The sequence below is a fragment of the Neolamprologus brichardi genome, chromosome 16 (genome assembly GCF_056152115.1).
Source record: "Neolamprologus brichardi isolate AB-2024 chromosome 16, ASM5615211v1, whole genome shotgun sequence".
Taxonomy (NCBI): Eukaryota; Metazoa; Chordata; class Actinopteri; order Cichliformes; family Cichlidae; genus Neolamprologus; species Neolamprologus brichardi.
In genome coordinates, this window is record NC_142119.1 from 14,836,219 (window position 1) to 14,853,374 (window position 17,156).

Consider the following 17,156-nt stretch of genomic DNA (forward strand, 5'->3'; position numbering starts at 1 on the left):
TCAAACACAGCCTGGGATTAGAGCTTTGCTTCGTCTCTGTCACCAGCATCCGTGATCAGTCTCAACTCATGTCAGATATCATAAATACAGGTCAAGGCAGTCCTTTGTCATCACACAAGATTGACTTTGTTGCTCTTTGTACTTCTCTGTCCTGGTCTGAAAAGACGTGTGATTGGCTGCCTTCTCCCATCACAAGACACATTTTCTAAAGATAGCCAAGAAGAGGTGTAGGGGTCAGTGTCCCTTTCAGTTCACAATATTCAAATGAGTTTTATTCATATAGCACCAAATCCCAACAACAGTGGCCTCAAGGCACTTTGTATTGTAAGTTAAAGAGCCTACAAGAGGGGTGTGAAACATGAGGACCGGAGGCTAGAATTGGATAAGCAAAGACTCTAATCTGGCCCACTGGATCCATCTTTGGAAGAGAGGAAGTACATAGATTTGAAACTTTTAGCTAAATTGTCACAAGTTTTGTAGCTTTCCTATTGATAAAGCACCAATGTTATTAATTTCAAAATAACAGGAGGGAGACACAGCTGGGAGAGATCAGGGCTAACGAGACAGGGGGAGCAAAGCTGCACACACTAACATAAGACATAGACTTTCACAATAAAACAGGAAACAAGAAACCACTAAACAAAGACGCAGACACGACACTGAAAGACAGACTAGACACTGAACTGAAACTGCAATGACCATGAGAACCCAAAACCTAAGAATGAATCCCTAAACCAGAATAACTGAAACATAGATTCATAATAAAACCCAACGAAGCACCAGAGAAACATAAAGAACAATCCATCATTCAAAAATAAACCAAAACACAGCAACTCAAAATACCGGGTCAAACTGATCCAGAACCGTGACAATAACTGAGGTGTGCAAATAAGCATATCGTTCCCAGGTTCAGTTTGGAGTAGATTTGTGGAAGTTTGTGTTGTTTTTGAGTCTTTTGGTGAGTATTGTAGGGTGTTAATAACACACAAGCATTACTGGCAAGATCAAAGGTGTAAAATTGTGAACGTGTTTGTAGTTTTAGAAATGGTTTGTGTGCTGTGGTGTGTTGAATAGAGTTATCTATGGATTATAATGTGTATGATTCATATTATGGGACAGTTAACAGATTCCTCAGTATTAATTTTTAGAAGTGAACAAATATTTTGTGGCAAATTTTATTTTCTGTTATTTATTAATGTTCAAATTTTTTGATGTATTTTTCAAATTTTTTCCTTATTTAGGTGCAAAGAAGGTCACGTTGGTCAGTTCTGTAACTGCAAAACTGGGAACAAAGCCGAGCACACCCTGAGAACATTCTGTCAGAAGGATAATGGCACTGAGTGTGAGGGTCGAGGAGACTGTGTGTGTGGCCGGTGCGAGTGCTACAACACAGATAGTGGAAGCCAATACTATGGATCCTACTGTGAATGTGACGATGACCACTGTGAGAAATTTCAGAACCAACAATGTGGAGGTAGGTTTGCAGTCATTCTCCTCAAAAGAAGGTCTAATTATATCAAAACAAGATAAAAAAAAAAAGTAAAATAAGTTACTTTGTTTTCTTGTGCAAACATTTTTATGATGGAAACATCTACCCATCCATCCTCTTCCACTTATTCCTGTTAGGGTCACAGGGGGGCTGGAGCCTATCACAGGGTACACCCTGGACAGGTCGCCAGTCTGTCGCAGGGCTAACACATAGAGACAGACAACCATTCACACTCACATTCACACCTAAGGGCAATTTAACATGAACAATTAACCTAACTCCACTAACTGTATGTCTTTGGACTGTGGGAGGAAGCTGGAGTACCCAGAGAGAACCCACACAGACACAGAGAAAGGCCAAGTGGTGAAGTCAAACTCAGGACAGCACCATCGTGCTGCCATGATGGAAAAAGTGTTTCACAATGGCCTCACACCTTTCCAAATGTGTGGACAGGCTCAAACTCACTCCATTACAGGTCTTTAATTTGAACATCATCTTAACTTTACCAATCATCTCTTATTCCACTGTGATTATTCCACTATGCTCCTAAAATCCATACAAACAAACTGAGTTCTACTTTTAACCCGTTTGGTTTGGAACAAAATAATAGATGTTATCTTAAAAGTGCTGTGCCTCTGTGGTAATTTGAATAGGTTTACAACTTTGCCCAAAGTTTTTGGGTTCAAAAGTAATCAGACAGTGCTGTGGAACGTGTGTGTGGGTTTCCAGTCAGGTTGTGCTTTATGTGGTGAACCCACAGGCATCAGGAGAGGCTTTGTCTCTTGCTGGTGATGTTCTTTATGTTCTTGGTTGTCATGTGGCACAGACTCTCTGCTGCAAAAAAATTATTATTTTCTTACTATTTGCAGGAAAAGGTAAATGCAAGTGTGGAAAATGTGAATGTAATCCTGGCTTTGAAGGCTCTGCCTGTCAGTGCAAGACCTCTGACGAGGCCTGCCGTACCGTAAACAATAGTGTTTGCAATGGCAGAGGGATCTGCAAGTGCAATCAGTGTGAATGTAAAGGAGGATATCAGCGTCCTCACTGCCTGGAATGTCCTGGCTGCACTGACCCGTGCCAGACCAAAGTGTAAGTGATTTCTTAATTCCACTGAGCTTTTCCTCTAAATGTGGTGTTCACTGTTTTGTGTAGTAAAGCAAAAGAAAAAACAAAACCTTTGACTTTCAATTTTGAACTAATACATGTAATTGTGTTTTCAGGAACTGCATTGAATGCCTCGGCTTTGAATCAGGTCCCTTTAAAAAAAACTGTAGCGAGGCTTGTAAGACCATTTCTTCTAAAATAGTGATGGAAAAGTTCACCTTTTCATCCAAGGAGTGTAAGCAGAAAGACAGCGAGGGATGCTGGATGTCATTTAAGCTGGTTCAGTTGGTTGGAGAGGATAACTACGAGGCTGAAATTATGAAGAAAAGAGGTAGGATGTCGATGAAATGACAAAAAACAGTCTTAATTTATTAACAGTTTCACTGATTCATTGCAGTAATAACTGTGCTGTCACACTGCACACACTGAGGATCCGCACAGGGCTGGGATGTGTTGACTGGGGGACATTAGGACCTTGCAGTCCAGAAAATTTAATGTCTGTTTATCCAGCAACAACTTTTAAATCAATTCTGTGAGCCCAACCTGCTTCATAGAGCTAACTGTGCTAGCATGGCTAAGAAAAGTCAGCAGACATAGATTCAAAGCCCTGATAGAAACACAATTTGTCACTCAGTAGCCATCTTGAAACCCCTCCAGGCACTTATTGGAACAGTTATTTTTATGAATCATCAAACTCGATCACCAGTCAAATCTGATCCTCATCATATAATGTCTGTGTTACCATTTTCTACATGTCATTCATTTACAGCTCATTGTTTAAACTTGTCTAATTTGTAACTCTGTAGATTGTCCAAAACCGCCTGATGTCATAGCTATCATCGGAAGCTCCATCGCAGCTGTGGCCCTCATCGGCATTCTGCTGCTGATGCTTATTAAATTACTCCTCTACATGAAAGACCTGAAAGAGTTCAGGAAGTTTGAGAATGAAAAGAAGAAGTCCAAATGGGCAGAGGTGAGGCATCATTCTGAGTTATTTGTGCAAACAGAAATAGCTGTCACACATTTCAGATTGGTCTCTTTGGACAGCGACTGTGTCGGTTTCATGTTAATCTAACTCTCTTGTTACAGTTACTATTTTTGTTTGCTTGATTCATGTAATTCAGATATAACATTTCAGTCAACTAAAACTAAACTGTCCTTACAAAAACACTTAATACCTGTCAGAATCACTATTACATGGATTAAAAATCCCAGACCGTCAGCTCCTGTCCATAGCGAGTAATGGGAGCACTGCAAGTTCAAGCAAGAAATAAACAACTGGGAAAACAGACACTCTGCATGAAACAAGCAGACTGTCTGACAATGCTTGCCATTTACGCTCAGCGCAGTAGTGAAACTTGATTTAGTGTGACACGAAGTGTAAACAGACAATTTTTGTCATCAAAATAAAAGTTGTTCCTTCTGAGGGTTAGTGGTCAGGCAAATCTTTTACTCTGAAAGCAAACATTGTTTTTTTTCTGGTTGCAATGCACTTTTTCAATTTCATTACTGTTTGGCTAGTAATTCACGAGTATTTGCAGAGTACTTGTTTGTGGCAGGCAGGAGGCACGGCACGACCACAGTTCAACATTTTGCAACATTTTCCTTTATTTCGGTTGTTGCTCACCCACTTTCACGACTGCAGCTCCCTAGCTACCAGCCACACACATCCACAACAACAACAACCCAACAGGCCCTAGTTCATTTATGTGCAGGGGAAGAGTGATGTGCTGATTAAGCTCAGGTGCGCCGACCTCCCACACAGCCGCGTCATGGACAACACCCCACCACATCGTTTTTTTTCTAGTGGTTGCCAACCAGTCTCTAGGCTTTATTAGTTTAAACATTGAAAAGGATTGTGCTTGCTCTGGCAGCAGTACAATGAATGTAGCTGTGACTCACTGATCCACAGTAGCAGCCACTTCTTTGAGATTAACAGGGTTTGAAAATTTGTAAAGTTAAAAGTGACTGACATTAGAAGATGAACACATGTCCAGCATATTGGGATCAGCCTGTGTATCGTATTATAATTTGCTTCGTCAAATGATTTAAGCTTACTTTAACTTACTTTGAAACTTCAAGTCATGATGAATAAAAAAGATAAATGAGATACAGATTTCTCATTACTCGGCTCTCTCTGTTACAGGCTGACAATCCACTGTTCCAGACTGCCACCACCACTGTGGCCAATCCTACATTCACTGGTGGAGACTGAGGGCTATTGTTGCAGTACACACAACAGACAGTTATCCAAGTCATGTCTGACTCTTTCTAATGCTCACAGGTTAAGAATATGCACATATTTGGTAATGGATGCATTTACTGGTATGAATATAGACTTCTTTGCTTTCTTATTTGTGAATGCTGTTAATTGTATCATAGTCCAACAATTATGCACTTTTGCTTGTGTATTTTTTCAGAAATGATTTTTTTGAACTTTATTCCATACTGTATGTATAACTATATATCCATGTATCTACATGTGTATCTATCCATCAATAAATAGACATACAAGTTTTCTCCACTGAATTATCAGAAAACTGATAAAACATCCAAGGTAGTGATGCTTGTTTCTGTTTTGCTGCAATCTAAGCAATAAATTTGTGCAGTTTTGGTAATAAAACCATGATATTTCACATAATATTGATGTTGAAAATTGGTAATAAAAAATAAGTTTTTGGTTTTATACTGTGACAGTGAGTGGGTGTATAATTACTAGGGCTGCCACAAACGATTATTTTGATACTCTAGTCACCGATTATTTTTGTGATTAGTCGACTAATCAGATCATCATCCATCGGACGTAAAACGTACAGCTTATTGCACCTGCATGCGTCTGCTCTTATATAACTATCATTAGCTTACAGCTTGAAGTGTTTAAGGTATGTGCTAACTAAAAATAAAGAGCAGATGATAGTTTATTACACTATTTATGAAATTTGCAGATTGTCTTGGTGGAGTTTAATAAACTCAGCCGTCTGCTCCTTGCTATCTAAAATATAACAGGACACTGGAATAAACTCTCGACCCTCAAAAAAAAAAAAGAGAAAACAAGCAAACAAAAACAGCAATATAATAAACACAACACCATCGTGATGCTCTATGTGTATATAACAGTAAATATTAAATATTGAATATTATTATGCAGCACGTAAGATTTACAGCGCACAGTGTGCTTTGAGGTAGGAGCCAAAAAGGGCGTAGTTTGTGTGTGAGCACCCGTGTGTACACCTGTGAGCATGAGCACACTTGTCTTTAAAAGGTTCCTTCATGTAATGATCTTCTAGAGGGTGTGGGGGGCCATAGCCCCATCCTCCTGGGCATGAAGCAGGTATGGAGGAGATCCAGGCCCCAGACATACTGAGGCCCTCAGAGCACAAGAGACCAAGGAAGACCAACAGAGGGGCAACCGTGCCACTCTCCCGGAAAGAGCTGAGGAGAGTCCCAGATGAGGGGGTAACTCAGCAGCCGCGGAGCAGAAGCCAGGGGGGGGTTGCAGTGACGTGCTCGTGAGCTCCGCCGGCAGCCAGCTGTGCCAGAGTGACCGAGAGGCCGAGGGCACCCCACCCCCGAGGTGGCCCGAGCGAGCCCCAGGCTCCAGCCCCTGACAAGCAGCCACCAGGAGTGAGCCGGTGCGTACCTGGACGCCCATCCCCGGACACAAAGAACCACCAACGCACCGATGTCTGAGGGCGTCTGCCACTGGCAGGGGAAGTGGTGGGGGGAGATAGGCCTCCATACCTTAGAGGGCCTGAGATGTCCCCAGAGAGGTGGCGTCTGATACCCAACCTGACATATAGACACAAACAAACAGGCACACACAGATACAAACATCCATTCCCACCCTCATGCTCTCATATGCAATTACTCAACACTCACCCAACGTGGAGACAGACATAAAGAGACACTGTACACACAATCACACTCCCCAAGAGTACTCTATACCCCAGGTCTAGGTATCCTTGCCCCTGGAGGGGGAAACTGCACCCAGACCCAGGTAGTGTTACCCTTTTCCCTGGGATGGAGAGAAGCAGACTGCCCCGACTCAGCAGCAGCCTGCCCCACTCCTGCTTTACAGGTGAAAATAGAGCAACAGGACCGCTAGTCTTTGATTTCATTTATTTTCTGCTGTGTTTTACTTGCATCTATTTGAAATAGTGAGTGTAAACACAAAAAAATATTTTATTTTATGTGCTGGAATGTGCAGAAAATAGGTTTAAATGTTAAATACATTTCTTCCAGTCAGAGAATGTTGCATATAATTAAATTTTTGCTTGATGCATAAAGTTAAAAGATTAAAACTAATAAAACAAGTTTTAAAAAGAGACTTTTCCATTTGATTACATTTTGTATGATGGATTATGCACAAAAAGTAGAATTGGGCTAAAAGATCTATTGCTTTATTACCTATTCAGGTTGTAAATCGTGTTTTTAAAAAGTAACTAAGTAATTAATTACTTTCAAAAATAAGTAATCAGTAAAGTAATGGGATTACTTTTTGGGAGAAGTAATTAGTTACTGATTACTTTTTTCAAGTAACTTGACCAACACTGCTGGTGGCTAACAGACATCTCCGCAAATATGTGATGTCTTGATAAACCAAGCAGATATTTGAAGTGTACACAGCTACATTCTCAACGGAAAACGGAAAATTTTATTTCTATATGATTATTCTGCATCATTAAGCAATAACAAGTAGTCTGATGTCCTGTAATCATTGTGAAGCTATATTATTATATTATTATTACAATTACATAATGCAATTGTATATTGTATTATGAAATACAATATACAATTGCACTAATGATTACTATACAATTGCACTAATGATTACTATACAATTGCACTAATGATTACTATACCTTTCTAATGTGACGTTGTTGTCCCTGGCTTTTTTCTCTGTCTTTCCCTCCCGCTCTGTTCCTGTGCTACTGCGAGTGTAACTACCGCCTCTCCCCCCTCTACTCAGCGCAAGCACAAGGATCACGTGCGGAGTGAAGCAGAAAAAAAGTGCGAGAGAGAGGGTGAGAGAAAGAAAAAAACACAGTTTGCGATAAGGAGTCGGCTCTAAGAGCCATTTTGTTCGCAGCCATTTTGTCTGAAGCACCTGATGAGTGGGGAAGGCACCCTGGCTTCAATATGTGTGGGTTTACCAAAGCTTCACCCACCTCTTCAACATACAGCCTCCTCCTGTATGCTTTCTGTTGTTTCCAGGATGGGTCAATTGCTGTCCACAGCAGTAGGAATTGTACAGTGAGACGTCCAGCAGGTTGTGAAAGAGGGCCACTGGCCAGCGGTTTGCTTTCCTCCTGCAGGAATAGGTGCCAACAACCTAACGAAAAAACACAAAAAACCCGAAATCATAAAACCTATATATATTACACAAGAATATATGAGCAAGAATGAATAAATCTGTGCGTAACTGATGCGTAATGACACCTACCTTGTCAAGGTTGTCGACACCTCCTTTGCACCTATTGTAATCCTGTATTATCATGGGCTTTTGTTTCTCTTCCTCGCTTACATCGGGAGTGCGGTGTTTTGTGCTCAGTAATAGCACATTCTTGCCGCGTCGGGTACGTAAGAGACGACAATGTGGGTGAGAGTGAAGGCGAAGGAGAAGACCGCTCTATCTCTTGTATGGAGCAACTGAGGCGGAAGCTCGGGCTTGTTTTTTCGGATTGTGCCAACCAGGGCCAGTTTCCTCCTCAGTAGCTCTTCTGCCAGGGCAAATGAAGTAAAAAAATTGTCACATGTGATGACGTTTCCCTGGAGCCCCTCAGTTAGTTCCAGTACCACCCTCATCCCCTGGTTGACCTCCACACGATCGCCAGCTTTGCCAGTGTAAACCTGCAGTCTCCAGGCATAGGAAGTTTTCACATCACACACAGTCCATATTTTTAGACCATACTTCGCAGGCTTTGTTGGTATGTACTGTTTGAAGTTGCACCTTCCTCGGAATAGCAACAGCTGTTCATCGACACAAATGTCCCTGTCTGGGCTGAACAGCAGCTCCAGACAATGCGTCCACAAATCCCGCACCTTGTGGATGGCAGACAGCTTGTCATGGCGGCGTCGTGGTCGGGAAAGCTTGTCATCGAAACGCAGCGCATTTGGTGGAATCGCTTGTGGGACACGGTGGCCCGGAAAATGTCCCGTCCAGATTTTTCAGCCCAGAGGCTGCGAGTGGATTCGTTTCTCGACCGGTAAACGCCAGCCAAAATGAGCAGCCCTACACAAGTGTGAAATTCATCAGAATCCATTTCTCGCCAGGTGGCAAGTGTTCGTCTCCCGTGCAGATTTGTCATGGGCACGGTGTGCTGCACAATTTCATCAGTGAGGAAGAGCGCAAAACTATCTATATCGGGTCCTTGATCCGTGCGGCGGCATAGTGTGTCGGTCCCGGGGTGACACCTGTGGCTGCTGGAACATACCGGAGCGTCTCCGTATTTGTGGGTGACCAAACGATTTTCCCGTTTTTTGAAGTCCACCCCGATGCTGCTTCCTCTATCTCCATCTCCTCTTCGCTCTCATTTTCAGAAGGTTCTTCAGAGGAACTGGACTCCGGCTGCTCTGTTTCCACAGAATAATCCGTGTCATCTCCAGAATCTTCGGAGGAGGATGACGAGGAGCTATCCTGGCACTCAGAGTCCAGGACCATTTCCAATACTTGCTCGGTGCGATAGTATCTTGCCATCCTGAAAATGACTACTCCCGCGCTACTGCTCATTCTTATAACCTCTGCTGCAGTGTACCTGCATAAACAACCTGAGCTTGCAGACAAAATAAAGTCTAATTTGGTTTTGGCCCCTGCTTTTATATTTATTTTGTTTCTATTGCAGTGTGCGCTTCTAAGAGAAAATACTTTTAAAGTTAGACACAGACACACTTTTGTTTTCTTTCTTTTTTGGGTGGACATAAAGAACTCTTTTATTTTATTTTTTTAAACCACACACATGATCCAACATTGATAGTGACACAGAATTATCATTTATTTGAACAAAAAGTCTATGGAATAAATATGGAATTTTTCTCCATTTCGTGCTATGCTCCAAAATTGGAAAAAACGGCGCCTCCTGGTGGACAAATAAAAAAAGGATACATTTTTAAGGCCATGAGTCCACATTGAAATGTAGAGCAATGCAGTAATTTATGGTATAATGAATGTGGAATGAAAAATAGCGTTTAAAATGGTTTTCAATTGGTCAAAAACGGACCAAAGGAGCGTGAGTGTAAGTATTTTTGCTGCTCAGCCATTTTAGGCTGATTTAAGAAACCTGGACTGAAATTTTAAAATTTAAAAAAAAAAAAAAAAAATCCTTTGGCAAGTTTGGCTATATTCCATTCAACACAGTGGAAGTCTACGTAGTTCATTTGATCTAAAACCTACTTTAAATATCCCAAAACAGCACAAATTAAAACATTTACTCAGTTGCTTTTACACATTTATTTCAAGATTTTTCCTCAACACTGAAGAAAATTTCCCAACAGCTCATACAGCAAAACACTCCCTTATGTCCTCCTGGGTCCTTTTGCGGACACTTTCGTGTTTTAATTTCAGTTTGTTGTTTGTTGTTTCAGTCTGTAACTTCCAACAGACATTTCTACATATAGAATCACACTGGTCAGTGAGCTGAACCAAACTACAAGTCCAGAGGCTTGAAGATTGTATACTAATGACTTGGTTGACTTAGTTTTCCTCTTCATCATTACCTGAAATTCGTTGATCCTAGTATGTTAATCAACCTTCTCAGTAAGTTAATCCAAGCTGTTGATGGAAAATTTAGCTAATGAAATCCCCCACACCAACACCACACGTATGAATTTTTCCTCAATAATAATAAGATAGTGTTGTTTTTACTCACCTGCTAGGTACTGGGCAGAACATCATTTCCACCACCATCATGATGATGATGGTGGTGGAAAAGAAGACTGTGCTCATTTCAGAAATGATGAGAAAAAGTCCTGGAATGATCTTCCATGTTCGACTTCTCTTAAGTGGATCTGCAAAAAACCACCAAACAACTTTATGTTTTTTTAACAATGATATAATCACAAGTTTTACAGTTTTAGCCCTAACTGTAATTCACAAACTAAGTTTGAGCTTTGTCTGTTTTATTCTATAATGAGTGTGTGTTTTGCTGTTACAAATTTCTATTTCTGTCATTTCTTAGTTTCATTTCCCGCATCGGTTTTCTCCTGATTTGAAGATCGTTCTTATCTGTGTAATTTCTTTCTCTCGTGTCTCAATTCCCTCCTGTTTATCATTTCCCAATCAGCCACCATTGTATAAATAGTTTTGTCACACTGACCTCAGTAGAAAACATAATGAAGGAGAGTTTATAAGAACTAAGCAGCATTAAAAGCTGGTTTTGAATTCACCTCTGCCTCTGTTCTCTGCATTTGGGTCCACAATCAGCTCACACAGTCACGTAGATGCAGAAACAGAAAACAGCACAGCTGTCCATTAAGGCATGAACTCTCACCGAGATTGTAACATGCAATACTGGCCACTAGAGGGCACTTTTATGTTAAATTATGATCTTCAGCATTTAAAGCAGCTGTGTATTAAGAGTGAAGTGCTATTAAACATTTTAAATGACATATTCCCAGGTCATGAAGCTGTGCATTAGTTTATGTGACCAGAACTGATGAAAGGTTTGTTCACCATAGATCTCTGATCCGTGAAGGTGTGCTTCCTAGATGGAAAATATTATTGTGTTATTTGTCATGGTCCTGTCACATCAACACCGTGGTGAAAAAGGCCCGACAGCGTCTCTACCACCTCAGATGTTTGAGAGACTTCCGACTGCCCTCCAAGGTGCTCAGGAACTTTTACTCGTGCACCATAGAGAGCATCCTGACGGGAAACATCTTAACCTGGTTCGGGAACAGCACCATGCAGGACAGACAAGCTCTACAGAGGGTTGTGCGATCAGCTGAGCACACCATCCGCTCCGAGCTCCCTGACTTGCACTCAGTCTACAGCAGGCGGTGCTGGACCAAGGCCAGGAAGATCGTGAAGGACCTCAGCCATCCCAACAACGGACTGTTCTCTCTGTTGAGGTCAGGAAAGCGATTCCGCTCCCTGAAGAGCAACACAGAGAGACTGAGGAGGAGCTTCTTCCTGCAGGCGATACAGTCTCTTAATCACACCACCACATAGTACTGACCCACACATATGGTTTTTACACACACACTGGACATTCTGGACTTTGTTTACACTAATTCGATGCGTGGTCATCTAATCAAATCACTTAAATCACTTTAAGCATATTTGCACTGCACAAGACACTTACAAATGTGGATTGCACAACATGGACATTATATTTCTTCATTTCCATTTAATACTTGTACAGCTGCTGTTATTGTTCTATATTTCTTCATACATTCTTATATATTTCTATACTGTGTATTTGTGTATTTTGTTGTACAGTTATTTTATTTTCAACTTTAATTTTTATATTTATCTTATTCTTTCCCAGTTAAATTTACCCTTCATTCTAATTTGTTGTTGTACAGTTATTTCATTTTTAACTTTAATTTTTATATTTTATTTTATTCCTTTCTAGTTAAATTTAACCTTTTTTAATTTTCATATTTATTTCCTATCATAGCCTTTTTTTTCTTTAGGTCACGAGCAGTTGTGTAAGCATTTCACTGCATATCGTACTGTATATGACTGTCTATGTGACAAATAAAATTTGAATTTGATTTGATTTGAATTTGATTGATTTGATTTTTTAGGCCTTAACCTCTTAAGCACCAATGCCCCCTGATACGGGGGCAAAAGGCAGGACATCAGTTAGGCTTGGGGCTTAAGAGGTTAACCCCCTCAGTGCGATCATTGACAAGACTGGCTACGGATACCGACTAGCAGTTATCAGCCACCTCCTGTACATGGATGACATCAAGTTGTATGCCAAGAGTGAACGAGACATCAATTCACTCATCCACACCACCAGGATATACAGCAATGACATCGGAATGTCGTTCGGACTGGAGAAGTGTAGTCGGATGGTAACAAAGAGAGGGAAGGTAGTCAGAACGGAGGGGATCGAACTACCAGAAGGCAACATTGCAGACATAGAGGACAGTTACAAGTACCTGGGGATCCCGCAGGCAAATGGGAAACATGAAGAGGCCGCTAGGAAAGCTGCAACCACCAAGTACCTGCAGAGGATCAGGCAAGTCCTGAGGAGTCAGCTGAATGGTAAGAACAAGATCCGGGTCATCAACACCTACGCCCTGCCCGTGATCAAGTACCCTGCTGGGGTAATAGGCTGGCCAAAGGAGGAGATAGAAGCCACTGACATAAAGACAAGAAAGCTCCTTACCATGCATGGAGTCCAGCATCCTGAGGCTGTACGCTAAGCGGAAGGAAGGAGGCCGGGGACTGGTGAGTGTCAGCACCACAGTCCAGGATGAGACAAGGAACATCCACGAATACATCACGAAGATGGCCCCAACTGACAGCGTGCTCAGTGAATACCTCAGGCAGCAGAAACCCAAGAAAGAGGAGGAAGGCGAGGAACCATCATGGGAGGACAGGCCCTTGCATGGTATGTACCACCGGCAGATAGCAGAGGTGGCTGATACCCAGAAATCCTACCAGTGGCTGGACAAAGCCGGACTGAAAGACAGCACGGAAGCACTAATCATGGCAGCACAGGAACAAGCTCTGAGCACAAGATCCATAGAGGCTGGGGTCTATCACACCAGGCAAGACCCCAGGTGCAGGCTGTGTAAAGATGCCCCAGAGACAATCCAGCACATAACAGCAGGGTGCAAGATGCTAGCAGGCAGGGCATACATGGAACGTCATAACCAAGTGGCCGGCATAGTGTACAGGAACATCTGTGCCGAGTACAACCTGGAAGTCCCGAGGTCAAAATGGGAGATGCCCCCAAGGGTGATGGAGAATGACCGAGCTAAGATCCTGTGGGACTTCCAGATACAGACGGACAAAATGGTGGTGGCTAACCAACTGGACATAGTGGTGGTAGACAAACAGAAGAAGACGGCCGTAGTGATTGATGTAGCGGTCCCGAATGACAGCAACATCAGGAAGAAGGAACACGAGAAGCAGAAATACCAAGGGCTCAAAGAAGAGCTCGAGAAGATGTGGAGGGTGAAGGTGACGGTGGTCCCTGTGGTAATTGGAGCACTAGGTGCAGTGACTCCCAAGCTAGGCGAGTGGCTCCAGCAGATCCCGGGAACAACATCGGAGATCTCTGTCCAGAAGAGCGCAGTCCTAGGAACAGCTAAGATACTGCGCAGGACGCTCAAGCTCCCAGGCCTCTGGTAGAGGACCCGAGCTTGAAGGATTGACCGCCCACAGGGGCGAGTGGGGTTTTTTTTTGTATTATATGTATTTTTCATCTATTGTATTTACCAACATTTACCACACCATGCCACATGTTTAAACAAGGAAAAGAAATTCATTGATGAGAATTATTTATTAAACAAATAAACATAACAATTTATTTCACTCAAGCAACACAACGGTGGCCCAATATCAGACAGAATTGTGAACTCCGCTCTGTAGAGTGGGCAGTCATAATGAAGCAGTTCATTTTATTTTGTAGATTCAAGCTGCTCTTTATATTTTTGGGCACCAGATGTACCAGAGAGGACTCTTGCGTTGAAAAAAGGTTCATTACTCGAAGCTTTTCAACACAAGCTGCAGTGCTTCAGAAAGCTAGAAAAACAAACAAAAGATAAACTAGAAACTAAGATGACAAACAAGGAACTGATGACTTGGCATAAATGAAAGAACATGGAACACACAAGATGGATGATGCAACGACAAGAAGACAGAGGACTTAAATGTACAGAGGTTAATGTAGGAATGGGAAACCGGAGGGAAACACAGCTGGAACTAATCAAACATAACACAACTGGGGGAAAGCAAAACTGAACACACTAAAAACAGGACTAGGGACTGTCAAAATAAAACAGGAAACCTAAGAAGCACACAAAGATGTGGACTGACTGAATAGAGGGAACAGAGCTATATCTGTTAGTTATTCCAATCACTCAGTCCAAACTTAGCAGCACGAGTTTCAAGTTTATTTTGCTTTTGCTGGATCAAATTTAAGTATCCTGAAGTAGGTAGCACACCTAACTGAACACTCATACAAATGGTTTCACTCATTACTAAGTCAACCAGACTATTGGACCTCTCTATAGCTATGTCCCAATTCAGGGGCTGCATCCTTTGGAAGACCTGGCCTTTGCGGTCTACGTGGGCCGGGTTCTCCGAAGACCAGGAAGGTTGGAAGTGCGAAGCTCTGAAATGGGACACTCTAGCTTTCAGATTTGCGTCACCGCTGTCTTGTTGCTATCCTAAATATAACAGGACATTGGTGTAAATTCTCTACCATCTCACACTTCTGCTTAATCAGTTTTCTGTTTGACGTTTATTCAGCTGTGCGAAAACTATCATTTTAATCTCGGCCAAACCTATTTACTCAGGAACAAATAAAACACTGAAAAAAGCCAAACAATAACATTTTTAAGTTATCTAAGTGACTTATATATCATGTTTAACCTCAGAGCGAAAGACCGTGTGGGGTCTGAAAACGATGTGCCGGGAGTCCGGTGTTGTCGCCGGCTCTAGTGAGCCTTGACCACCCAGTCAGCTATTGAGCTGGTGAGTAACGGATATCTCAAAAAATGTTGGAGCACTTTTCCAGAAAGAGTAATATTAAAACTAAGTAGCTGCTGCCATTGTCGGAAACTGGAATTGGCTGGGCCGCGCTATGATTTCTGGGATAGGATGGGCCACGAAGGATACACCCGACCCATCCCAGAAATCTGGGGAAAAGGAGGACACATTTGTCGGACGCATTTGGAGCAGCCTTCATTGCCTATCTGTGATCCAATCGGCCTTTAAATACGGCCTCCGAAGGATGCAGCCCCTGAATTGGGACATAGCATATGTATATATGCTGTATAATCCTAACTTAATCTACTACATTTTAACATACTGCTGTTACCCCTATTCAACCAAGATACTGTAACGGTAGCGGTCATGTTATGAACACAAATGGGTTTTCACAATTATCAAGATAATCTTGTGTCTTACAGATCTGTCTGTCTAATGGATAGTGGGGAAGAAGTGAGTGAGGAGGAAGAAGGTGAAGAAAAATAAACATTCCCCTTAGAGTGATGGGAAAGATGACAGGATTTCTCATATTGCAGCTATTTGCATTTTTTTTGGCATTTGTGCTTTTGAACTATTACAGTGTAGACGAGGAAAACATTCACTTCTTATAAAACACATCTCTGGTGATGTCTTGTTGCCCTCCTTTTTTTTTTGTCTTTTAATTATGCAGTGCAGTAAACATATCTCAATGTAATTGTTAGAAGACTAAGATTTCTTTTTTTTTTTTTTTTTTTTTTTTTTTTTGGCCTGTCCCGTTTGGCTCTTTTGCCATCAGAATTATTGTCTAAAGGCGAAGAAAGATGCCCAACGGATTTTCTTTACCAAATTGACCATCCCAGCTTTGCCGTAATGGTCCATTTGATTCACCTTTTATTCTTTATTTTATTTTCACTTGCTGAATACGGGACAGACTTGACTGGGGGAAAGAAAAGGGAGAAAGAAAGAGGGAAAGAAAAACAGTTGAGAAGAGGGACGGGGGAGAAGGGCAAAAAACAAAAACCAACAGAATAAGCAGAAGAAAAAAATACATATATCGATCACCTGGATCACCTGTTGAGAAAGAAAAAAGAAAACAAGCAGAAGAAAACGAGAGTAATAGAATAAACAACATCACAATGATATATGGGAATATGACAGTAAATACTAAATATTAAACATTATTGTGCAGCACGTAAGATCGACAGCACAGTGTGCTTTGAGGTAGGAGCCAAAAAGGGTGTAGTTTGTGTGTGTGATCACCCGTGTGTACACCTGTGAGCATGGATGCGCTTGTTTTCTTAAAAGGTTCCTTCATGTAATGATCTGCTAGAGGGTGTGGGGGGCCACTGCCCCGTCCTCCAGGGCATGAAGCAGGTATGGAGGAGATCAAGACTCCAGACATCCAGAGGCCCCCAGAACACAAGACACCAAGGAAGACCAACAGAGGGGCAGCCGTGCCACTGTCCCAGAAAGAGCTGAGGAGAGTCCCAGATGAGGGGTCACTCAGCAGCCACGGAGCAGAAGCCAGGGGGGGTTGCAGTGACGTGCCCGTGAGCTCCGCCGGCAGCCAGCTGTGCCAGAGTGACCGAGCCCCAGGCCGAGAGCCCGGGGGCACCCCACCTCCGAAGTGGCCCAAGCGAGCCCCAGGCTCCAGGCCCTAAGACTAAGATTTCATTTTTTACGTTTTTTAAACTTGTCAGCTCCACTTTTAAGTTTTTTATCCAGTTTTTTTATTTCACATTTGTAGCTTCGGCGACAACCAAAGAAAACCTCAATTTGTTTTAAAAATGAATGGATGGATGGATAAATAAATCACCAGTAAAACTAAGTCTTACCTTTGTAATGGAAAATTTGTGTTTCACCTCATCTAACCACTGTGTACTATATGTATTTGTAACTTTCCTGTACAAAGAA

General features: G+C 42.1%; 1 protein-coding gene across 4 annotated transcripts in view; it reads left to right on the forward strand.

Moving 5' to 3' along the window:
- Positions 1 to 5,149, forward strand: part of itgb2 (integrin, beta 2) — a 32,317-nt gene extending 27,168 nt beyond the window's left edge. For all 4 annotated transcript variants that reach the window (XM_006805842.2, XM_006805844.3, XM_035914378.2 and 1 more), the window contains exons 12-16: positions 1,242 to 1,474; positions 2,359 to 2,578; positions 2,710 to 2,924; positions 3,400 to 3,566; positions 4,740 to 5,149. In XM_006805842.2, coding sequence (XP_006805905.2) covers positions 1,242 to 1,474; positions 2,359 to 2,578; positions 2,710 to 2,924; positions 3,400 to 3,566; positions 4,740 to 4,808 — 904 coding nt within the window. In that variant the 3' untranslated portion in view covers positions 4,809 to 5,149. The remainder of the gene's footprint in view (positions 1 to 1,241; positions 1,475 to 2,358; positions 2,579 to 2,709; positions 2,925 to 3,399; positions 3,567 to 4,739) is intronic.
- Positions 5,150 to 17,156: the final 12,007 nt, after the last annotated feature.